This window comes from Pteronotus mesoamericanus, unplaced genomic scaffold (genome assembly GCF_021234165.1).
Source record: "Pteronotus mesoamericanus isolate MK-2021 breed Mesoamerican mustached bat unplaced genomic scaffold, CSHL_Meso_final contig_78, whole genome shotgun sequence".
NCBI lineage: Eukaryota > Metazoa > Chordata > Mammalia > Chiroptera > Mormoopidae > Pteronotus > Pteronotus mesoamericanus.
This window is the reverse complement of record NW_026555258.1, coordinates 19,738,122-19,763,837: the sequence shown is the minus strand read 5'-3', so window position 1 is coordinate 19,763,837 and position 25,716 is coordinate 19,738,122. Positions and strand designations below refer to the sequence as shown.

Genomic DNA, 25,716 nt, shown 5'->3' with positions numbered 1-25,716 from the left:
ATATAGTGGACCAGATTTAAAGTTGTCTTGTGTCATCCTTATCCTTTCTATATTGGCTTACCTTTCTCTGTGCCTGTTCTCCCAGGAATAGCGGCGCGGGGCTGCCTTTATTACCTTTGTTTCTTCACTGCCTAGCACAGGGCTTGGACACAACAGGTGTTCAGTAAATGAACTCTCCCCACTAATGGAGCTGTGGGGAACCAGCCTACGTCTTAATGCAAAGAAAAGGAGTGAAGTGGGAACAACATTTATTGTGCCAGTTTCCTGTCATATTGTTGGGTTTGGGGAAAAATAATTGAGAACACCCTTCAAGTCCCTTTTAAATCTTTAAATTCAGAATCAATTGAAAAATCAGTCACAATGAGGTTTTCCTGTTTTTTTGTTAAAGCTGATTAGGGAATGTGGTTTAGATCTGTGTGCTGAATACATCCCTCACCTGAACTAAATCCTCCTGGCCAATTTCAGGCAGGTCTGGACAAGCACAGGCCTCCCCTACAAGCAGGCTGCTGTTAGAAGGCCAGAGGAGAGAAACAGGTGGCCTTGGGATGCTCCTAAAAGAGTGGAAAGGCTGCACCACACGTGCTCAAAACTCGTCCCCCCTGCTTTTGACTCCTGTGTCCCTGGAGCCAAGGCCTGCTCTGTGCTTTCTAAGCCCTTACCTGTGCCCCACGCCTGCAGCAGGCCTCTCCACCATTGCTCTCCCTGGTTCTGAGGTCCTAGAGACTGTGCCAATAGTGGATGCTCCCCTGGTATGAAGGGGAGAACGAGACATTGGACCATGGGTTCACCTCTTCCTGGTGTCTTTGGACAAAGTCATCACCTTGAATCTCACTGTAGAATGGGGTGTTATCAACCTTGTCAGCCCTTGGGTTAAGAGGACATCGCATACTAGACAGCTCAAATTCTTTAGCGAGGAGGGTTCTTCTCCCTCCAGGCAATTTGGAGGATCAAGTGAGAGGATTTATATAATTTAGGAAGGTTCTGCGTGTCCTTTTGGAGATTGAGGCTCAGAAACATGAAGCAGCTCGCCTAAGGCCCTGGTCCCATCACCGGAGACCGCGCCTGCCCTCCAAAGCCGCTTTCCTTCTCCACTCCCCTGCTCTCTCGGCCCTTCAAGTTCATGTCAGCGGCTTAGAGGTAGGTTCAGTTGTGACTAATAACATCCGTTTGCAACCTCCCACAGCATCCTGCACACAGCAGTAACCATTCAGTACGTACTTGTTGGTGGACTGGGTTTCAGGCACTTTTACTTTGAAAGACAAGTAAAGATTGAGTCTGTGAGCGTGGGGAAGCGGAGCTAAAAAGCCTGAGTTTGGGCTGTGGTCTGGCCGTTGACTGTGAGTTCCTGCACATGTCCCAGCTCTCTGTGGGACCTCACAGCCCACAAAGCCTTCATCACGCTCGGCTCTGGGGAATGCTTCTGAGCGGTTAGGAAGTCATTAACAGATAAATAACTTAGCGAATTTCTCCCTGACATCTACCTGAGACAAAGAAGGGGATCAGAGAGGGGGTTGTTTTGGTTTGGTTTGGTTTGGTTTGGTTTAGTGTGGTTTGGTTTGATTTTTAACAAGAAAGAGCCAAATGGCTATTGACCCCCTGAGAGTCTTCTAGCTCCATGAAAGCCAGGACCCATCTGTCCTGGAGAGGGGACTATGGAGGACTTGGAAGATGGGCACTGTAAGTGGCCTCATCTACTTAGAAAAATTCCCTTTAAGCAAGCAGGAATGGGTGAGAAAAAGGTTCTTTTTTTTTTTTTTTTTTTAGTTTTATTGAGGAAAAAATGGACATATATTACTGCATAAGTTTAAGGTAGACTTTTATAGCATGATTGTTTGATATACATTTATTATAAAATGTTTAGCACAATAGGTTTAGTTAACCTCTGTCATCTCATATAGATATAATAGAAAAATAAGAAAAAAATTTCTCCTTGCAAAGAGCTCTTACAATCTATTATCTTAGCAACTTTCCTGTATATCATACAGCAATATTAACTATAGTCATCGTGCTGTGCATGGCATATCCAGCACTTTTGTTGTACATCTCCATGCCTTATTTATTTTATAACTGGAAATTGGTTCTTCCTGACTGTGCCCCAGCCTTCACCCATTTCGCCTCCCACCTTCCCTCTGGCAACCACCCGTCTTACCTCTGTATCTGTGAGCTTTGTTTTGTTTTGATTTCTGTGTTTTTTAGATTTCACATAAGTGAAATCATACAGTATTTGTGTTTTTCTCTGAGACTTCTTTCACTGAGCGTAATACCCTCAAGGTCTATCCAAATTGTCACAAATGGCAAGATTTTGTCTTTTTCTATGGCTGAATAGTATTCCATTGTGCATGTGTACACAGCGTTTTTATTCATTTATCCATTGATGGACACTTAGGTTCTTACATATCTTGGCTATTGTAAATAATGCTACAATAAACATAGGGGTGCATGTACTTTCTCAAATTAGTGTTTCAGCATGCCGTGGGCTCTGATCTTCCTATGCGCTCAGCCATGCACTACAGTGCATTTAGGGACCAGGCAGAGCCCTGTGTCTGGGAGACACCCCTTGTTGCCTGGAGACTCAAAATTTGGGCTGAGGCCAGGCTCTTGGGATGTGTTATTTGCAAGATACTTCACTTTAAAATTCTGTAAGTCACCCTGGCTGGTGTGGCTCAGTTGGTTAGAGCATCATTCCATAGGCTGAAGAAGGGTGGTGGGTTAGATTCCCAGTCATGGCACATACCTATGTCATGGGTTTGATCCCCATGGGGCGCATACAAGAGGGCAGCTGGTCAATGTTTCTCTTTCACATTGATGTTTCTCTCTTTCTCCCTCTCTCCTTTCCTGTCTCTCTAAAAGCAATGAAAACATGTCCTTGGGTGGGGAAAAAATGAACAAAACTCTGTGAGGCAAGGTGACCAGTGGCATAAAAAAATCATTTATATAGAAAACACGTATTGAGATAGGAATTTATTGTCACCATAATTAATATCTTCTTTCAATATCAAGAGTTGAAAAATCACTTAAGAAATACTTCTGGTGGGATACTAAAACTTCACCAAATGTGCATATGACTGTACCCTTGTTTTTAGTCTTGACCATTTTTTGGAGCCAACTTCTCCATTGACTCCGAGATCCTTAATCCTATTTTAATAATACTACTGGGATGGCTAAAATAGTATAGTGAAGTATATTGCTAGTCTCTTAAATGGATCTTTAAATAACAAACGTATTTCTGAAAATCTCCTTCTCTGTGTAATTATTACAAATTGAAGGTCTTATTTCCACAGGAAACTGACCTTTTAAAGACAACACAAGGTGGTTCCTTTTAGAATTAAAGAATGTTTGCTTTGCAACTTCCGATATTTTGTGCACTAACTTTTTAGAAAGTGGGACACATCTGTGGAATATTTCTGCACTAAATATTTGCTCTCTATAACAAGGGAAAATGTGTCTAGGCTTCCCCCCGCCCCTATATAGAATATGCAGAATTGTCTTTTAAAACTCACTGAATTTTCTTTTATTCCACTGTACTCGTTTCAGTTAACCTGACATCTCTTTCACTTCATTGAACTGGTTTCAACTGGTAATACTTCCATCAAATTCCAAAGACATTTGACCCCCTCACCAAATCCAGATCTGAAAACACAACCCTAAGCTGTAGTTAAAAAAAAAAAAAGCTCATATTTAATAAAGTCTTGATATCCTATGTTGCTTGAATCAACATTTGAGAAATTGAATGACAGAAAGCTTTGTGAAAGCTTACAGGGAAAAGTGCATTTAATTAAAGGTAATTAAATATGTTTTCTTGAATTATTTTGCCGCAGTTCATAGGGAACTTCCTAATAGTGCAGTAATTGTCTTGGCCTTGATTTTCTGATCTGTCTTAGTTTATCTGTCAATACAATGAATAAAAGAATTCACCTTCATTGGTGACTTGAACGAGGAATTCCAAAAATGAAGGGCTATTATCACCTACTACAAAAATATCCATATAGCCCTGGTTGGTGTGGCTCAGTAGGTTGAGTGTCATCCAGCAACGCGAAAAGTCACTGGTTCAACTCCTGGTCTGGGCACATGCCTAGGTGCAGGTTCAGTCCCCGGTTGGGGCATGTACGAGGGGCAACCAATGGATGTTTCTCTCCTTCTCTTTTTCCCCTCTCTTCCCCTCACCCTAAAAATGAATGAATGAATGAATGAATGAATAATTCTTATAGCCTTTTGTGTGATGTAAATTGGGTAGGTTTCCTTGATGTCCGGTTTCTCCCTGCTCAACTGTTTCCCTGATGTTCAGGCAGATAGACGCAGACAGTTTCTCAGTGTGACAGCCTCTCTGACTTAGATTTTCTATTCCCCTTGTGTTTGTGCCAATTAAAGCAAGCTGCGGGCTGTGTTTGTGATTTCTTCTCAGAAATTATTATGTAAGAGATGTTGATGGTCTCCTGCACTGTTTTCTCTCAGTCTTCTTTCCTCACTTCTTCCCTTTCTCACCTTTGAAGTCTGTGTGTTTGACATTTTTTGAAAAGACCTTTCACACATTTGGATTATTGAAATGGGAAATTGCATCAACGGAGAGAGTTCCAAATCACTGTTGTGGAATGACTTGTTCTGGAAGCATTTCCGAAAGCACATGCCACCCCTCCTCAACGGTCATTTCTCTGCCATTTATTTTGTGCGAAAGTATATATTTGGGGCCTGATGCTTTTTCCTTTCTCTTAAATTTTTAACATGACTATTTCAACTTGGGTAATAATTTATAGAAACAATCTAATGAACATTTGGTAAGCTATCACTATGAAGTTGAATTTTCTCATCATCTTTGGTAGAAGCTGTATGAATATTTACAAGATTAGGATGATGTACTGACCCCTTTATATTCTGCTTTTCTTCATCATAATGTGATTTTCATGTATACATCTCTGCATTTTCCAGCCTGGGATGAAAAATTTTAATCTTTTCGTCATTATTTTGATGTATCTTTTCCAAAGCAAATTATTGTGTCAAAGATTACAAATGATCTTATGGTTTCCTGGAGTTCTTTTGTTACAAGTAACAGAAAATTTTATTTCAATTGGCTTAAATAACACGGAAGCAATATAAAGGCCCATAAGAACTCCTGTGGTGCAGCTGCCTGGAGTTGTTTTATTTCACAACACAGGGACTTCCTCGAGGGCCCAGCGTGCTTCCATATCTCTGTTCTGTCATTGTGAGGGGCTCATCTGTGTCATCAACCAGCTGCACTCGTGGTCACAAAGTGGCTGCCACAGTCTAGGCATCACCAGTCCTCTCAGATATGACAGTACAAGAAGAGGGGAGTTTCCTCATCATTTTAAAGGACAAGAAAAGATTTCCCAAAGGTCCCAATCGGGCTTCTGTTTCATTGTTCTTTGAGTTTCATTGGCCAGTACCTTCCCTACTCCAGTCACTGATACAGGGCATAGGATTTAATGAAACACAGGGCCATGTGGAGGAGAGCAGCTTACCTGGACCAGACGGGTTCTACTTCATGGATGGGTGGTTTCTGCCACACTTCTCTTATATGTATATTCTAGATTATCTTTTCTTGTCCTATCTAAATTGTAAGTTGGCCATGTGGGAACGCAGATCATACCTCCAAAGATCCCCGTCCTAATCTAAATGCTCAACTGACACTTTAGTTAAAACGTATTTCTCTAAACAGACTCACAGACTCAGAGAGCAGACTGGTGGTTGCCAGATGGGCGAAGGTTCAGGGCACTGGGTGAAAGGGGTGAGGGGCTTAGGAAGTACAAATTGGCAGTTACGAAATAGTCCCAGGGATGTAAAGTACAGCCTAGGGAATATAGTCAGTAACATTGTGATAACTGTATCTGGTGCCAGGTGTTATCCATATAGTTACATAGTTATCCATACAGTTATATAGTTATCTATATAGTTATATGGATATATAGTTTTTTATATATCTAAAACATTGGAGGGAACACTTTGTAAAGTATATGATTATCTAATCACCATGCAGTACACATGAAACCAATACAAAATAACAGTGAAAGTGGACAGAAATTGAACAATAAATGTTTAAATAAAAAATTAGAATGGGTTCTCTAAGTACCCATTGAAGGGGAGGATAGAGGGTTTTCCTCCCTCAGTTCTTATTCTAGAATGGAAAGAACTTAGAGGGGAAAACAAACTCCTACATTCACTGCTACTTACCTGATTGTTCCCTGTAGTTTGGCTAAAGAAGTCCTATGAAGATGCAGTGGGCTGCCCTCCAGTGGGTTGGTGTGTGGGTGGCAGGCACTGTGTGCACACACATTTCCATGCAGTGCTGTCAAAACGCTTACCGTAAGTGACCCCTATGGAAAGATGAGCCCCAGGGGAGAGTCCAGAACCTGCTCTTCAGAGTCTTAGTCCGGGCTGCAAGAGCTGCCTTTTAAATGGCTCAAAAATGTAACCTCCCATCAAAGCAAAAGTGAAGACCACTAGCTGAATAGGACAAAGATGTCTTTATCCCAGCAGCCATCAGACCAAAGCTGCAAGTCCTTTGGATGTGGGTGCGTAATCAGAGCCAGTGACTTTGCCAGAAATATGTCACAACACAGGGACTTCCTCGAGGGCCCAGCGTGCTTCCATATCTCTGTTCTGTCATTGTGAGGGGCTCATCTGTGTCATCAACCAGCTGCACTCGTGGTCACAAAGTGGCTGCCACAGTCTAGGCATCGCCAGTCCTCCCAGGTATGACAATGTTCAGTACAAGAAGAGGGGAGTTTCCATTTGTCAGAACACCTTGCCTTTTTGTTCGTTGTGAGATCAGTGTGTGCCTAGAATCCTGTAATTCTGGGGTGATATGTTTACTCTTGGAAGAAAAGTAAGAAGGCAATGTTCACAGGCTTTCTTTCCCTTTTCCAGATGTCCCCTCCGTGCAGAGCGATTTGTTTTTGACAAATGTGGGGTTTTATCTTTGGTTAGTGGCAACTGCCTCTAAGTGAAGGCCCACGGATGTGGGCTCCCTGAGGGCCATTCTGCCATCCCTGTGGTTCTGTCTGTGGGGGGAGGGGCGGGGCCTGAAAGCAGCGAGCAAGGGAGGGGTGGGACTGGCTCACCCCTCCATCACTGGTGGGGAAAGCAGCCAGGATATATTTTAAATGCTGCCTTTGGCAACATTCTCTCTGTGTCTAATGGTTGTGCTTGTTCCTTTACCAGTTTTTCATCATAGTTTTAATCATCATCCTATTTCTTTAAGATTCTAACTGAAAAGGTGTCACTTTGGAGGATTTTCAGAGGTAGCAACTGCCACCCCTAATACTGGGTTGTAGTCCATCCCAAAGCCTCCTCCTTAACACACATCTCAAAGAAGAAGGTACTGAGAAGGCTCGAATATTGCAACTCTGGTTGGCCACTAAAGAAAAAGTAAAAGTCTCAGTGGCTCTCCACAGCCAGTCTTTGAGAGGCACCAGGCTGTGTATGGCCCAGAAATATAAATAGAGAGACATGCCAGTTGGGACATAATCAGAGCCTGGAACACTTGAAAGCTGTTTTGCAGTGGAAGTGGGCATGTGTTTGACTCCAGAAAGCTGAGCTAGGGCTCCTACTTGTATAGGGTTCAATTTTAGCTCAATATCAAGACGTACACTTTGACGTGAGACTTGGTAAAAATGGAGATGGGTGGGTATTAGTTTTCATAACAAAATGCCACAAACTAGGTGGCTTAAAACAGCCCTGTGTTTCCTCTGGGTTGAAACGCATCCTCTCGCAGCTTTGTCTGGAAGCCCAAAATCGAGGTGTTGTCAGGGCTGTGCTCTCGCTGAGGACTCTCTGGGTAGATCCTTCCTGGACTCACCCAGTTCCTGGCAGCCCCGTGGCTTGTGGCAGCACAGCTCTAATTTCCACCTGCCTTTATGTGGCCTTCTCTGTGCATATGTCTTTCTTCTTGTAGGTAAATCAGTCATATTGGACCCCACGCTAATGACCTCATCTTTTCTTGGTTAGCTCTGCAAAGACCCTATTTTATGTATAAGGTGCTGGGAGTTAGGACTTCAACATATCTTTTTTAGGAACCAGCTGCCTCTAGGATAGTAACTTCTTTTTTCCTGCAGGTAGAAGCAAAGTGAATTGTTTTTCAAGCCACATACAAAGAGATGCGAGCATTAAATAACTGGAGAATAGGGCTGGATGACTTCTGGTTTCTCTTCCATCCATGACATTCCCTAGTCTCACGAGTCCTCTTGTAAAGAGTTGTACTAAATTCTGGGGCAATACTTGGCCCAGTATTCATGAAGTGTCACATGCACAGAAATAGAGTCCAGCTTCCAAAACATTGTTAACAGGGACACCAGCCTTTACTTTTAATTCTGAAGAACATCCGTGAAGATCCCTTTTTCTGTTCCTACAGCTGCTCCTCTTGGAGTCTGTTTTAGTCAGTACCCTTTGGGGCACACATGACAGAATCCTAGCTCAAAATAGTTCTTAAAAGAAAGTTCTATTTATTGTCAAGATTGTGAAGTTTAGTAGTCATTCTTTGACTTGGAGCCCCTTCCTCGGCTTTGCCTTCTGCTCTGCCGGGTTCCTTCTTGGAAAAGCTGGACCCTTACACTTAGAACTTAGCTGTTTATCAAACTCACTGGGCAAGTGTTAGGAAAGGGCCGTGGCTGGCTGTCTCTGGGCCAACTCTGTCATCTTGTATTTATCACGTGCTTATCCTAAATTTGTCATTGGGACTCTGAGGAGGGAAGGCGAAGAATGTAGGTAGCTCTACCTGAATCACACAGACTAGGAATGGAGCATAGCACCCCAAGGGAAAACTGGGGTGTCATTAAGGTAATACTTAGGAATCAGTGTTGGAGAGGCCAAAGTAATAGCTATTTGCTATGGTTCCTTAATTCCTTCCCTCAAACCACTGGTATTTCTTAATGGCTAGATAGATAGATAGACATGACCGATATACTCGGAATTTTTTATAAAATATTGTGCATTTATTCTTACATGTTTAAACTTTAGTCACCTTCGAAGTACTCCCCATTTGATACAATACACCTATCGAGACATTTTTTTCCACTGCTCAAAACAGTTTTGATCATGCTGATTTTGATGCCTTTTAGTGCTCCTGCTGTTTTTTGTTTCACCTCTTACACATCAGCAAAATGGTTCCCTTCAAGACTTTTTTCCCCCGGGGAAACAAAAAAAATGTCGCTCAGGGTGAGGCTGGGTGAATAGGGAGGGTGAGGCACAAAAGTCCCATTGTTTTGGTCAGAAACTGCTGAACACTCAGCGCGGTGTGGGCAGGCGTGCTCGTCAATCACCCATTGTGAAGTGGGCAAACACGTTGAAAAAGCCTTCAGAAGAATTCACTGGAGCTGAACGCAGCCTCTCACTACAATGCCAACTAGTACACTGACACAGGTGGGTTCCTAAACACTCACTTAGTGGAGGAAGCCTGTACTACAAGGGGCCCACCCTCCAGAAGATAATTCCATTGTTGGGGGGGTTCCTACCTCGTAGATGGGTGGGTAGGTAGGTGGATGGCTAGATAGATAGATAGATTGATAGATTGATTGATAGATATTATCGATTAGATAGATCCATCCACCTACCAAGCTATCTAAACTCTAGGCAGTTTAATATCAGTCCCTTGGTTTTCCTTTCCCCTTTCCCCCTGCCTTTTCAGCTTGTCTTTTCCTACTCATTTCTAAAAATGTGAATTGTAAATGCCTAGCTAAAACTGATTGGCAAATACTGATCTCTCCTTGAAGGGAAAGACATGGAACCAGCCAAGACCAGATTCCTTTGGCAGCTGTCGGGAGGGAGAAAGGGAGGAACTCACAGAAATAATGTTAGTCCCTATCATATATCAAAATCACTAAAGTGATCCTGTGTCATTTCGATTGTAGGTGCTTTAAAATTTCACATCTGTGTCCAGGAAAGAAGTAGATAAATTTGCGCATGATAGTGTAAGAAGAGTTTGGGAAATAAATGCTCTGCTGCAAAGTTATGGATGCATCCCAAAAGTCTAGTCAAACAATGTCTGTGTTTTAGCTTCCAGACATCTGTGGTGGATCAAGCCGAACTCCCAAATGGGACTTTAAACTTGAGAAATATTAGGATTGTTTTCTATCATACAGGCACTCTTGAATTAAAGGGAGGGGAAAAACCCGCTGGGCCATGAAATAATATTAGAATTAATTGATATCTTTTATCCTCTGCCTTCAGCACATTCAGCCCTAGAGCCGCTCAGACTCAAACCCTTTGAACAAAACAACCCCCCACGCACAAAAAGCCTGCTAAAAGCATTTAGCACCCTAGTCAAGGGCTTTGGCCCTGTCTCGGGGACACACCCTGGCCACCTTCTGTTCCCTGTCCTGCATAACTGGCCTCGCTCCTTCTCCCTCTCTGACTCCGGGTGGAGGCTCTCGTCCCACATCCTGCCATGGACCTGCTTCTGGGAATTGCCCACCGCCCCACACAAGCAGCTGCCAGCCAGAGGCTCTCCTGTTTTATGCCCTCACCCTTGGTACCCAGATTTGGGAGGACTGTTTAAACATCAGAAATTGGTTTCCTCACAGTTCTGGAGGCCAGATCAAGTCCTCCAAGATCAAGGTGTCAGCAGGCGTGGTTTTTTCTGAGGCCTCTGTCCTTGGTTTGCAGATGGCCATCTTCCCCACCTGTCCTCATGTGGTCTTTTCTCAGAATGCACACACCCCGGGTCGGTCTCCATGTGTCCAAATACTCTCGTCTTATAAGGACACCAGTCGTTGAATTAGGGTCGACTCTAATGGCCTCATTTTAACTTAAAAACCTCTTTAAAGACCCAATGTTCAAATACAGTCACATTCTCAGGGACTGGGGGTTAGGGCTTTAACCTTGGCTGGCTGCCCTCTCTACCTGCAGGCCCCAAAATCTGCTGTGAATTGGGAGTCAAACTCCCATGTAGCTAAAGTGGTTTCACCCTAAGACTAGTTAAGAACTGTGATCCTTTCAGCATAAGGAAGGGACCAAGTCATCACCGCTATTTGCAAAAATTGAAGTTAGCTGAATAACCCAGCAGAGATGCTACTTATGATCCCAGCCCCATAAAGATTTTAGAAGCTTCTTTCTAGATCTGACCTCTGCTCTTTCTCCTGGCAACACTCTTTTTAGCCACGATTGATGTGGCTGCATATTCCTAGAAGTTGTTTATTTAAAAGTGAAGCCACTAGGGCATCGCAGAATAAGCCCAATGATAATAACATCTTTCCTTGAGTAATTGCTGTATTCCGGCATTGAGCTGAGGAGTTGTATTATTTCAGTTAATCCACATCCGAGCCCTGCGTTTTCTATGATTATCCTCATTTCACAAGTAAAGAAAACTAAGGCTGGTGAAGTGAGTGGTCCTGTGATGTGGTTCTTCTGACAGTTTCCACAATGAGTTACAGACCAGCTTTGGCCAAGTCAAGTGTTATTTTTTAAATGGATGGCTTCAATTCACTCCACTTCAGAAAGTCTTCGTCCAAAAAGAATTTGAAGTGGGATTAGTTCACAACTTTTCTGAGCCTCCCTGTGAGGGACATTGAGGGAGTTAAAGTAGAGTGGGATTGGAGACTCAGATACCATAAGGGGCCAGACAGTGCCTATTAGTGAGCGGCATCAAATCACAAGCGAAGCCGTAGAGTATCATGGCTAGTGAGGGCTGTCAGAGCAGCAACCACAGCTTCTAGCAGCTGCTGCCAGGCAGAGCTGCTGATACTGGGCCCAGTTTTGCCAAATCTTTTCTTTTTTTTTTTTTCAAGAGGAACTAGATACTTGGATGTTCACATAAATTCTAGTGAATTTTAAATATTGGCAGCTCAGTCATTTAAAACAACATCTTGCAGACTAAAGCATGTCTACAAGCTAGACGGGTCACCACTGATAACTTCTGATGAGTGCCCTAAGAGCCTTCCTGAACTTTCCAGAGGATTCTTTTTAAAATATTCTTTCCTCTACATGTCTACTTAATTCAGTTGGGTTTTTTGAATGGCTGGATGGGTTCCCACATGTCACCTGACACCACCATAGCCCCTCCCCCACCCCCCCCCACCCCCGCAAGGGAAGGGGAGGAAGCTCTGCTGGCAGGACGCCCGGAACTCAGCCAGGATATGTAACATCCTGACCACCTCGCTGGGGAAGGCCCCATGCAGCGAGGAAAGGGGCAGTGCTGGAAATCAGATCTCCTGGAGGAAAAAGCACCTCCCTGACGTCTAACTCTCTGAGGCCTGGGACCAGGTCTCCATCTGGGTGTCTCCAGCCCACGTACAGGGCTTGGCGCACAGCAGAAATCCAAGGAATGAGGTCGAGGTGGGGAGCGACGTGACCACAGTCACGTTTGTGAAAAATGCCAATGGTGATGATATGGAAGACATGAGCCGGGGGACCTTGCCTCATGTGGCTGGAGCTGGCAGTGGGGCTGGAGGGGGAGGGGGCAGTCAGCTGGGTAAGACATGGCAGAAACCAGCTTCTTCATGTCTCCACGGGCTTTGCTCTCCATGGTGCCACCAGGCCAAGGATACCCTGTTCATGGCCAAGAGAGGGAAAGTCACAGCACACCAGTGAGGGAGTTGACCCTCCAAAGAGCCCCAGGACCTTAGATGGGCCCCCATCATCACCTGCTGTTTTAATTACTAATTAAAACAGTACCTCTCCTCTACTCGGAAACTGGACTCAAGGTAGTAGCTTGGGTTTTTATGTAATTTTACATTACATTGGATATCAAATATCTTTCCAGCCTAGTAAAATCAGGCTGACAAAGCTAAAAATCAGAATGTTGTACAGAATATAACAGAATCCTTTATTGGACTTGGGGAGAAGCCCCACTAAATTGTAGTATCTTCAGAATAATTTGAGAGGAAAACAAGTTTCTAAGCTGTCTGTTCTCTCCCCTCTGCATAGGGAACCTGCTTTTGAACAGTCCATTGAGCTGGCAGCAGGTAGCATGGTCGCTTAAAATGGCTTTAATGTCTGAGGAATGGCTTGGGCCAGCCCAAACAAACCATTTTCAAAATTGGTCTGGGCCTCAAGGTTCTTGTAGCATTCATTTTCATTTTGAACTCTGTACCAGGATCCTTTCGTGCTCTCAGGTCCATGCAGTCGGAGTCTGCTTCCCCTTTCCCATGAGGAAGGGTGCTTAAAATGCTCCTTTGAGGGGAGAGCTGGAAGTAAAACACCCAGTCTCCCCACCCACTCTCAGGTGCTGTGACAGAGAAAGGTTCTCTTCTCTTTAATGGGTGGTCCAAGACTCCAGAGTGTACAGTGAATGGGGGTGGCTGAAAAATGGTTGCAGCTTCATGTCCAGGTACACACACGTGTGTGTGCAGATACATGAGTTGTGTATGCGCACATGTGGGTCTCCATGTGTCAAAAGACATGCACATGCAGCTATGCACACTGAGTTCATCTATATGTCTGCATGTGCATGTGTATGCATGTGCTTACACAGAGCATATACATGTGGTGAGCAGGTACATGTATGCATGTATCTCCTCAATCTTGAGAGGTGTCTTCCTTGCCCTTCTAGCCAAGGGCATGTTGGCTGGCAGAGGTGGTTGGCAACAGCATGTTGCAGTGTGAACCCTGGCACTGGAGAGACTCATCTAAATCCCAGATCTGCTATTACTTTTGTGTTCTTGAGCAAATTATTTACCTCTCTAAGCCTCATTTTTGCTCTCTGGCCCACGAGGATAAAAGTAGTGTTTACTTTCATTTGCAAAAAATGTATGTTAAATAGAGCACCACAAAGAGCACATACTAAGCACTCAAAAAAATGACAGCGGCCATCACGATCATCATCGTCATTGTTCCTTCTTACCCTGTGCTTACAGGGAGAGAGACGGGGAGAAGCATCACACGGTTTTCTAGCCCCGAGTGCTGTAAGTTGCCACGTCGTCCCCATGCATGGCTGCTTCTCAGATCACCCAGCGTTCATCCTGGGGTTTTTGTGGGGTTTCTAAACCCAGTGTGGACCTCAGAGGCACTAGGTGCCTTGTCGTCTTAATTCTCTTCCATCTTTCAAAATCTCAGCTGCTCGGGTCGCCTCTGCAAAGCTGGATGGTTCTGGGATCCCGCAGAGCCATGCCCTGGAGTTCTTCCTGTGTGAAGGGAGAATCGCCCATCCCAGCTGCCACAGAGAGGCCCTGTCAACCCTCAGTAAATGTTTTCTCAACTGCACTTGACTGGGTTCAGCGTCAGCCACGGCTCTCTCTCTTTCCAGGGGCCTCACCACAAAGCCTTTAACGATCTGAGCTCTGAAGCCAGCTTGAACTGGAGCCACAGGGAAGAAAATTTCCCTCCTGGGAACAGAATCTTCAGGCCTTCTGCCCTCCTATCTCTGAAAACAGAAAAAATTGCTAAGTTTTTGAATGGTAGTAAGGTGACTGGTTAAGCAGGTAGCCTCTGGGGTCTGAATGCTGGGATTAAGGATTGGTTCCATTTCATAGTGGTTCCATTTTAATCTTTTTAAGCCTCTGTTTTCTCCTCTGTAAAGTGGGGATAATATTGTACCTGCCTCATGTACCTGCATCGAATGAGGATTGAATGAGATGATACACATAAAGACATAGTCCTCGGCCTACAGTTTGTCCTTAGTACAGTTTAGCTGCCGTGACTGGTGTCGCTGTGGCCATATGGTGGGGAGAGCGAGGGGGTTAAGAAGACACAAGGGACACGCTTGGCAAGATATGGAGGTTTTTCTTTGTGCACCTTAAGCACCATGAACATCTACATCTCAGAGGCACCCAGAGGGGCTTCCCTTACTCAGGGACGTAGAGGTGGGGGTTGGGGAAACGACCTTTGGGGGAGTTTTCAGAAATAACTTGTCATCCAAGGGTGGGCCTTTCTCTTTCCCAATGAGCTCATCTCAGGGAGAGGAGCCAAGGGAGGGGGAAATGCCCCTGCCACCATTGCTTCTGGAGGCCTCAGGGCCTGGCCTTACATCTGTGCCCCAGCCTCAGGGACAAGGATGAGCCACCACCTGCAGTAGGGTGGGCTGGGGTGGGGTTACATCCTGCTCTACTCCTCCAAAACCCGGGGCAGGGCTTCCCATTTCGAGGAAGCAGCCCCATCAGCTTATCCTTGGGTGGGGTTTCCCAGAGCCCGAGTGTTTAAAGGCAAATCATTGTTCTGCAGTTCCGCTAAGTTTTAATGACCACCCAGCCGAGAACTCCTCCAAGAACAAAGTGGGATTTTTTGAAACCTACAGAGAGTCAAAGGCAACTAAAAGAAGGACAAATATATGGGCAGGTCTGAATTCTGAGACTCTGTGCAGAGACTTGGATGAGGAAGAGAGCTGACATGGTGGATACCAGGCCCAAACCCCATTCTTCCCATTGTGATCAAGCAAAACAATTTCACTGTGGGTCTTTTGTCCGTAAAATGGGTTTGGCATCATTTGGGCCCCAAGAGGAACCGTGATCTTGGAAATCTGGCAGTCTAGTCTCTTTTGGTCCCAGCTTACCAGCTACTTTCTCTGAGACCTTGGCATCGTTTCCATCGCAGATCCTCAGTTCTCTTACTGGAACGTGGAAGGCTGGGCTCTAGATGTCCTGTTGTTCCATGATGTTGTCTAGGTCAATGGGCAGAGGTGTGGTGAGAAAGAGAATACCGAGAACAGATAAGAAGGTGGGACACATCTGAGAAGGATTTTCCAGAGTCCCAGCAAACAAAAGGGACACACCTAGCCGCTGCAGGCCTTGGGCTGTGTCCTCTGTTCCTTCCCTAAACCAGGCTACCTAGGTCATCCTCTGGGATTTTCTCTCCCCAATCTGTTTGTGACTCAGCTCTTCTTAAAACTGGTCTGTTCCAGCTGCCCAATCAGCATGACCTTGGGAGGTGGTGAGGAACGTGACCAGGCAAAGGCCATGTAGAGGTGAGGGGCACCCATCAGTAACACTGAGGAGGAGCCTTCTATTCTGATGAGAAAGCAGCCGCAAGGCCCCGTTCACCCGCAGTTCAATTAGGGAGGTATTTAATGCACCCTTGCTCTGTGCTGGGCGGTGAATGAGGAGCAAGGTGGGTCTGGGGGTCCGGCCTGTGAATGGACAGCCCTGTCTTCAAAGAGCTGAGGGTCTTGCCACCCAGACATTTTGTATCTGGTGACCACACCTTCATGTGGTTTCTGGGTTTGCTATGAAGTATCCAGGACCATCAGACCTTGCCTGGCTCTGGAGGACAGGACAAATCACAGTCTGCTTCTTTCTTCAGCATCTGGAGTGAATCAACTCAGCCGTGTGACTGTTCCCAATGCCCTCTGCACCGTTTCCTTCACTCTTTCTCTTTATCCTTTGGGCACCCGCTGCCCTTACTCAGACCCACTCAGAAGTTCCTGTCCCTTCAACCTGGCTGCCCAAAACTCACATTTCTCATTGTGCAGACAGTTGGGAGACACTAAATGGGTATCAGTCCTGCCCGCTGTGCTTATGAGCTGGCTGATAAGGGCCCTCCGAGGCAGCACTGATGAGCGGACCACAGCAGACAGGCGCACTTAAGGGCACTCGTTGCTCAGGCCCTAATGAGTGCCCCAATAAGTGGGGCTCATGGTGAGCGCTGTGCGTTCACAGCAGGGGAGGAGATGGAGATGTCACTCTGGCGCTGAGCTAAGACTCCGAGGAGCTGGCACTGGAAGGTAAGGCTTAGTCCTGCTATCACTGGTGAATGTGAATTCCAGTGCATATTTCTAGCAAAACAAATGACGGAAAGAGGAAATAAAAGAGACATTTTAAAATTTAAGTATAAGTGATTCTGCCTGGCATTGGAAGCTATGTGCATGTCCTCTTGTGACAGACTCTACTGGTTGCTTCTGTGACAGCCATCAAGGTCTCCTTTCTTGCTGGCCAAGATCCTGTGTAGTGCTTTTGTTTATCATCTTCCAGGGGGCTGTATGCTTAGAGAAGGCTGAGACCCTCCCCAAACCAGGGGGTAAATCTTGATTAATTAGCTCCAAACCAGTTTGGATAATTCCATTCCTTTTTCCACGATCAGTTTAGGAATAGACTTATGCTTTGTTTTTGACCTGAGAGATTTTGGGGATCAGCTTAGAGATGTGGAAAGGTGCTTTTGTCAAAGGCTTATTTACTCCTCCTTTTTCCTACCTCTGGAGGTTTTCATGACACATGGAACTGCTCTGTCCATCTTGGGACCACAGAAGAAAGTCAGGAAAATTGCAGGGAGGTCAAACTGAGGCCATGAGACCATGGAGCCATTGAATTAACCACCTGTGAGCCATTGAATTAACCACCTGTGGTGCCATGCTACGTTGAGACTTCTTGTTATATGAGCCAGCCAATCTTTTATTGTTTAAGCCTCCTGAAATAGACTTTCTATTACTGTGGCCAAAAATACCCTAAATGATACGCCCCAATGTGAAGAAGACAAGGTAGGTGTTAGTCTGCTATTTCCACACTCGGTCACAGCTCTTTCTATCTCATAGTCTGAGTAACTCCAAACCCTGAGAATTCTAGAGTTTCAAGATCTATATTTTTTTTATACAACGTGATCCCTAGTACAAGCCAACAACATCACCTGGTACTAAGCAGAAGAAATGGGCTGCCTGAAGTTAGAACAAAAAGTGGCTCTATGGGGCTTTCTGAGGTATGGGGCTTTATTGTACTGCATGGGAGATTTAAGGAATATTTGAGGGCAGTTGTGACTATGCAGGTGTATGCCCTTGTCTTTGGAATGTCAACCTTCGTAAGACGTAATTAACCTGTTGAATAAGCACTGGGCACAATGGCAACAGAGTGGCCCCAAAGAAGTAGAAAGTATGGACCAGCATAACTTGGTTGAAGAGATAAAGTTTAAAAGGCAGAATTGATTTAGAGGCTAGAACATGGATTTATGTAAAGAATCCTCTGAAGGTCCTGGCATGGTAGTTCAGTTGGTTGGAGCACCATCCCTGTATACCAACTTTGCAGGTTAGATATATGGTCGAGGCAACCAATGAATGCACATGAGTGGAACAACAAATTGATGTTCTCCCTCTCTCTCTCTAAAATCAAAAAGTTAAAAATATTTTTTAAAAAAAGAACTCTCTGTAATGAGAACTAGGAGTTGATGGAAAAGGCAAGTCTGGAAGGGCTACTACTCCTAAGGCTGGGCTTGGTTATGCTGCTGTAATAAACAGCCCCAACTCCTGTGGCTAAAAGCAATAAAGGTTTAGTTCTCACTCAGTCTGCATGGCATTGTGGGTTGGCTGTCTCTGCTATGCACTACCCCATCTGGGACTCAGGCTGACAGAACCACCACTATCTGGAATATTACAGTTCACCGTGGTAAAGGGAAAGGATACTTTGAAGGTCCTGTATCAGTAATTAAATGCTCTGGCTCAGGAAGGGCAGATGCCACTGCTGCCCATACCCATCAGCCAGAAGTGTACAACATGTAATCAATATTTGTATACGCTGCGTAGTGTTCACCACTGTAAGTCCAGTTTTCATTCCATCACAGTTAATCCCCTTCATCCATTTTGCCCTCCCCCCAATCCCATATCCCTTAGGTAACCATCAATCTGTTCTCTGAATGTATGAGTTTGTTTTGTTTTAGATTCCACATAGAAGTGAAATCATATGGTATTTGTCTTTCTCCGTTTGACTTATTTCACTTAGCGTAGTACCCTCGAGGTCCATCCGTGTTGTCACAAATTATAAGATTTTTTTTTTTTTATGGCTGAGTTGTTTTATCACATCTTCTTTATCCATTCATTCATCGATGGGCATTTAGGTTGTTTCCATATCTTAGCTATTATAGGTCAAATTGCAGTAAGTTTATGTTTTTAAAAATATACCTGTTGTTATTTCAAACTTTTCACTAATATAAACCATTCCATCCCCATTCACACATACCATTACATCTGAATTAATTTAGCTTTTCTATATTCTGTTCTTAGGTGTTACAAAATAAAAGTCCTTGGCTTCTTTTTTGAGATTGGAGAGAGCTAAATCTTGTATCTTGACAAATACTCTTAGAGATGACCTGACAGCTTAAGAAAAAAATGAACACTAAGACTTATCAAGACTTGGAGAGAAAGCATATATACATTTTAACAGTGAGTGTGAAAACTCAGCTATTTCCAGTAGGTGTGTGGAATGTAGGACAGTGAATAATCTGGAACCGTTTCTATTGGGTATTGAATTAGATTCAGATGTGCGTTTTTCCGTGTCCTGGGATTTACTGTGAGCCCTAAGTAAGACCTCAGTGTGAGGCCTGGATTCCTGAGTTCATTCCAACCTCTTCTTTACTGTGAGCTAGGAATAGAACTCTCTGTAAGATACAAGATTTGGACAGTGGACTCCAAAGTTGGATGTTAGGTAAAAACAGAAGAGTTGCTGAGCACCCACACTTCTGAAAGGAAGCTTTCCCCGTGGTAACTGCCAGACAGGTGAGGTGCTGGGGATGAGCATTGGTTTCTTTTACAAGTCACTTGGGATTGGAATCTGCAAAACAATGGGTGTGTCTATCCATGCCCGCCGAAGAATGCACTTGGCTCCAATGCCGCTGTTTCATTATTTTTCAGGAGTTGGGTGGGAGAGTGCGCTGCTGAGGGGAGACGAAGCAGGCTCGGACGCCGCAGGAACATCCAGCGCAGACATGACTATCAAGGTAAGACGTCCTTTCTCTAGTTTGATTCTCAAAGAGTGTCTCGAGAGGGAAGTGAGGCTGTGGCAGACTCGTAGGGGTAAAATGAGCACTGCTCCGCCACCTCTGCAGTCACTGAAGGCTCAGTGAGTCACCCAGACATGCAATTTCCTGAAATCTGGGATCTGGATTAGGAAACTTCCTGAAAGCTAGAAGCCAAGATGTGGCTTCCAATGAGCCTATTGTAGGGTCTCCAATGAATATCTACGTGTAGGTGTGTCTGCAAGTGGTAACCCCATGGGCACAGTGAAGCAAATCTGAAAATTCTGAGCTGAGGAACTGGGCCCCACTGTGCATTGTGAAGAAAGGTCAGAGAGGCATAAAGTAGCTTTGATCTTGACTCAAGATTTCCACTGATGTCAGTGGGAAGGCAGCACATGGCCCATTCCAGCTGGAACACTAATGGCCAAAGGTTTACAAAATGAGTCATCTGGAAATCAACCTCATTATCACCGTTCAAATTAAATACATGAATTCGTAATTATTGCCTAGGTTAAGGAATTCATAGCAAAATTTATCAGACTCAACCGCTTCCCCTCTATTACTGGATTAGACACAAAGGAGCAGCCCCCTCTCTTGGAATTCTGTTTATGTTTCAGTTCACAAAGGCTGGGGTGGGAGGGCTTTCTAACATTTTTGCTGGAATGGTTAGAATTTAGATATGTGTCACTTACGATTTTTTTTTTTTCAAAACAAAAAGTAATTTCTCTTTTTATATTGTGATACAACTACAGATATTTCACTCCTAGACTTATTAGGGGTTGTACAAAAGAATATACAGGATGAATGTATTCAAGCTTTTCTTTGTGATATGAAGGCTAACCTTATGTTATCCATGTTAAAAATATTAGAGAAAGCAAACAAAAATACCACGGTGAAATTAAATAAAAGGTGAGTAGTAAGTAGCCTCATTGGTCAAAAAGAAAAAAAAATCAACTAATCTATATAAGGATCCAATGCTGAAAATTTGTTTGCCTGTAAGTATGTTTAGCAGAATTTGCAAGACACTAATATAAATTACGATGATGCGTTGGTGTTTCATTGGCTCCTGTTGAAAAGACTTAACAGTTTGAGAAGTCTATGGATGGAAAGGGATGGGTGCTGATAGTAAAGCTTGATGGATGTAGATGTGCTATTTTGGAGTCTATCATCATTTTAGGAATTAGTTTCTCAGCTGTGTTAGTTGCAGATGTAGTGAAGACATTTAAAAGGTCAGATAGGCTAGAATTTGTTTTATAAATGCAAATGGCATAATGTGATAGACGAAAGTCTTACCCCAGTTCCATTTTATGAGGTTGCTATTGTACCTAATCAGTCCATTTATCCTTGTTGCCAGGATCTTGGCTGAAGTTTTATTTTGATCTATCCAGTTTAGATGTTATTCTTGTTCTCTTCTCTTTTAATACCTGGGAATTTTCTTTGTAAGAACAGAGGATTTTTGGTTCACAAGAACTGAACCCGCTGTGAAGAATGAACACCATATAACATTAACAAGTTAGGCAAAATAAAAATGTATTTAAATACACTCATAACTTTGTATAAATATTAAGTTCCCCTATTAATGCCAGTTACTTCTCACTAAAGAAATTGTGAAACCTGTAGGTGTGTGTACCTTAGGGAAATGCTTCTGTTTAGATCTTCTCCTTTAGGTTTCCTAATAAATCAGCAATCATCATTTTTTCCCCTTTAGTATCATGCTTTTCCCTGCCCCACTCTTCTTGATGTATTCATCCTGTCCTTCTATCCATCTTAAAGTACTATTTTTTTCATGTCTATAAATGCCTGACATTCATGAATTAACTACAGGCTCCTCATTATATATTTATGTATCTACAGCTATTTGTGTTTCTAATAGCTATTTAACATATCCTTGCAATATCAGCTGTCCCCGATATATTCTTTTGGCCCTGGGAGGGAAAAAATATTATGTTAAAACATTAATTACTATAAAACCTGATTGATTGACACTCTGCAAGAGACTAACAGCAGAAATCACTAAACTAGTTTGGTTTCCTCTGTATTACTCTACTTGTGACAGATGCATCTATCTTAGTGATTCAAAATTTTCCTTCTGAAAAAGGTGCAAAATGTTTTGCAATGCCATAACTGAATGTGCTTTTTTTCTATTATGCTTAGCCTTTTAATATCATGTCTTAATTTGAAATGACAAAATCATGCTTCTAAAAATATACATGACTCGAATGAATTTGTTCATAAACAAACATGTTATTCTGAGAAACCTTGAACTAAGAGCATTTATATTAAAAGCACCCTCTAAATATACTGATGTAATGTAGGTAGGAGCATCCAATGGGCCCGATCAACAGTTTTAAATCACTCAACATAATAGGGGGAATTGTGAACCCCTCCCTCCCCCCAAAAATGATATGTCCAAATCCTTAACCTTGATACCTGTGAATATGGCCTTGTTTGGCAAAAGGGCCTTTGAAGATAGAATTAAGTTAAGACTCTCAAGATGAGAACATCCTGAATTAACCAGGTAGGACCTAAGTCCAATGACACATGTCCCCACAAGACACAAAAGAAGAAGAAAAACACATGGAGATGGACATGTCAAGAGCCAGAGACAGGAATCTAGCTTATATGTGGGTGCAAACCTCAGGATGCCTGGAGCCACCAGAAGCTGGAAGAGCCAGGAAGACCCCTCCCTTAGAGCCTTTGGAAGGAGCATGGCTCTGCCAACACCTTGATTTTGGATTTCTGGCCTCCAGAATTGTGAGAGAATACATTTCTGTTGTTTTATGTCACCAAGTTGATGGCAATTTGTTATGGCAGCCGTAGGAAACTAATATACTCAGATCTACCAAAAATTGCTCCTATTCTTCTTGATATACAATCTCCCCCACTAGAATGTAATTTCACTAAGGGCGTGCACCCCCAGCACATAGCTGAGTGTCTAGCATATTGTGTCAACATTTGTTGAATGAATAAATGAAGGCCAGTCTTTATCTAGACTGTGGTTAAGCTGGGCCACAGGGATGCTGGACCACGGGCTTTCCTCAAATCCACCCGCTGTATTCTCACCTTGGGGTCTTTCTCTTGTGGCTTCCTTCCTACTTTCCCCTCATAGGCCACTTGCCTGAGTGTTTTGTTTTTCACTTGTTAGATATTCTGAATTAGAGTTCTTTTTTAACCATTCATTTCTTTAAAAACACAACTCAATTGAGGTATATAATTTACATACCATAAAATTCACACTTTTAAGTGTACAATTCAAAACTTTTTAGTAAATTTGCCCACCTTCACCATAATTCAGCTTTCTAACAATTTTATCACTCCCATAAGGTCCCTCATGCCCAATTACAGTTAATCTCTGTTCTCACCCCCTAATCCCAAGCAAACACTGTTTTCTGTCTCTACAGATTTGCCTGTTCTGTTCATCTCATTTAAGTGGAATCATAATATATGGTCTTCTGTGTGGCTTTTTTCACTTAGCCTAATGTTTTTGGGGTTCATCTATGTTATAGCCTCTATCAGTATTTCATTCCGTTTGGTCCTGAATAGTATTTCATTTAATGGATATACCAGTGTTTGTTTCTTAGTCCATTCACAAGTTGATGGACTTTTGTGTTGTTTCTGCTTTGAAGTTATTATGAATAATAGCTCCGGAATAATGCTGTTATGAATATTCATGTGCAAGTTTTGGTGTGGACATACGTGTTTGTCATGGGTATGTTTCTAGGAGTAAAACTGCTGGATTGCATGGTTAATCTGTGTTTAACTCCTGGAAGAACTGTGAGATTGTTTTCCAATGTGTCTGCACCATTTTATGTCCCCACCAGCAACGAGAGTTCTGACTTTTCCACATTCTGGTCAACACTTGATATTGTCTGTGTTTTGATTGTAACCATCCTAGTGGGTATAAAATGGCACTTCACTGTGGTTTTGACTTGCATTTCCCTGAAGGTTAATGATGGTGGGTGTCTTTTTTATGCGGTTATTGGCTATTTGTGTGTAGTTCATCTTTTGGTGGCTTGATTTTCTTTATTTGCTGAAGGGTGGGTTCCCTAGTCTGTTCACTCATTATATGCTCCACCACACACAGCACCCTTTCATAGCAGGTGCCCAGCCAGTACTTTCTGAGTGGGGATCTTCTTCTTGACTATGGAAGGTAGGGGAGAAACCTACTTTTCCTCCTAAGGGGCATTGCTGCCCGCCTGGTCCCCACCACTGCTGCCCTGGGTGGGAGAGGGGGCATCTTATCAATCTCATCAATCTCTTTTCTTTCCATTCCTTTTTCCTTCTTTCTCTTTTCTGTCTGGTTATTTTCCCTTTACATCTCAGCTTTTTTTTCTTCCTTATCTTTATTAGCCAAGAAATACACACACACACACACAGTGGTAAAATATATTTGACATAAAAAGTCTCCTTTTAATCATTCTTAAGCGTGCAGCTGTAGCTCTGTAGCATTTATGTTATTCATACTATTCTGTAGCCATCACTACTCACTGTCTCAAACTGAAACTCTATGCTCTTGACCAATTCCTCATTCTCTCCTCCTCCCCATTAAAAATCAATTCCCTGTTTGTTCCTCCCTCCAGATCTGAGCAACCACCACAATAGTACGTTTTCTATGTAATAATCTCGAGGTGTTTTCTCAAAGGCATTTAAAATACATCCTGTTAATAGTAAAAAGCCAGTAAGTTGGCTCAACTTCAACCAAGTATTTCAATACCCTCTGGGCAAGGCAAGCTTTATGTACCAATAGTGTTCCTTAAGAAAGCTACTAGTTAGCTGCAACATGAAGAGTGTGCTGGTCACAGAGCTTCCTTTCTTTTGGGGAGTGGACTGCCCAGTGCCAACATCCCGGAAGTGCCCGCCTTTATTCAGCTCGGAGCATTGCTGGGAGCCACCTGTTACACCTGTTTGGCTGTGCTTTGTTTTTTTAAAATTTCATTTATTTGATGACTGTTCAAAACTACATCAATGTTCATTAAAGAAGGATCTCCTGGGTAGGAATTATGCGATTTGACTGCCATTTTAGTCAAATACACTGACCACATCCCAAATGCTGTCTTTACTTTGCCCTTTTGTCTTGTGTAAAGAGACTAAAAACCAAGTATTTGCAAAAAGGAGCACAGAAAATTCTAGGACACGAGCGTTTTTCTCAGAAAGAAGCCTTGTACTTATTTACATTGTTAAAATGGAAACTGAGGCATAGTAAAAATTTTAAGAGTTTCTTTGACAAAAATCAATTGGAATTGGGCTGGTGCCAAACGGGAAGTGGTTAGGAGTGCTCAGTGGACAGGAGTTCAGGGAGTGGTCTTTTTTTTTCACCCCCAGAGCATAAAACCTTTTTATTTTCAAAATTTTTTCATATTCTGAGTTAGACAATATTCCCCCACCTACCAGGAAAGGGTATGTAATACGAAGGGGTATAAGGATAAATAATTCTGTATGTGGGGGCCACGGGGACTTGTCTTCTGCGGAGGTCAGCTCTCCAAAGTCAGCATGTAAGCTAGATATGAAATGTCATCGAATGACCCTCAAAGATCCTTCCAGACTTTACGCCCTTGGCAATTCAGAGCCAGTTCAGAAACTCCTGGGCCAGTTTTTGTATTTCAGCAGTAGCCTCCTATCCGCTCCTATCCAGCCCCGGAATTGTGCAGCATTCCTGACCCTCCCTGCTTTTGCATTTCTCAATATCCTTGCCATCAAGAGGTGGTTTGTTGGTAGGGACAGACTTTTTTAGAGAAAAGGCAGAATCAAAGAAAGGCTATAGCTATGATTGATTGGTTGTAGCTTACAGCCTAGTTAGCTGTTTGTGATTGGTTGTTTTCAGTGGTTTGATTTCATCACCTGGAGGCATTTACAGGCTTAGATTTTGGTTCATTTATGTAGGCCAGTATGGCCTTTGAGCCACCTCCATCTAATGGCCTCCTTGTTTAATGAATATAACAACATATGCAATATTTCTCACTTGAACACAGACAGGAAACAAGATGGGTACCACTGAGGCAAGTTGGACATTCTGGCTGCAAAATCGTTTGAAAGGGACACATTTCTTAAGCAAGGACATGGACAAGCCCCATTCAAAAAGGGTGCTGTGTCTCTGTATGTAAAATGTGCTTCTGAAAGTGGGTTGATCTT

At 43.3% G+C, this 25,716-nt stretch overlaps 1 protein-coding gene across 4 annotated transcripts in view; it reads left to right on the top strand.

The window, feature by feature from the left end:
• Positions 1-25,716, top strand: part of PALM2AKAP2 (PALM2 and AKAP2 fusion) — a 399,871-nt gene that overhangs the window by 256,767 nt on the left and 117,388 nt on the right. For all 4 annotated transcript variants that reach the window (XM_054584541.1, XM_054584539.1, XM_054584538.1 and 1 more), the window contains one exon: positions 19,484-19,569. In XM_054584541.1, coding sequence (XP_054440516.1) covers positions 19,484-19,569 — 86 coding nt within the window. The remainder of the gene's footprint in view (positions 1-19,483; positions 19,570-25,716) is intronic.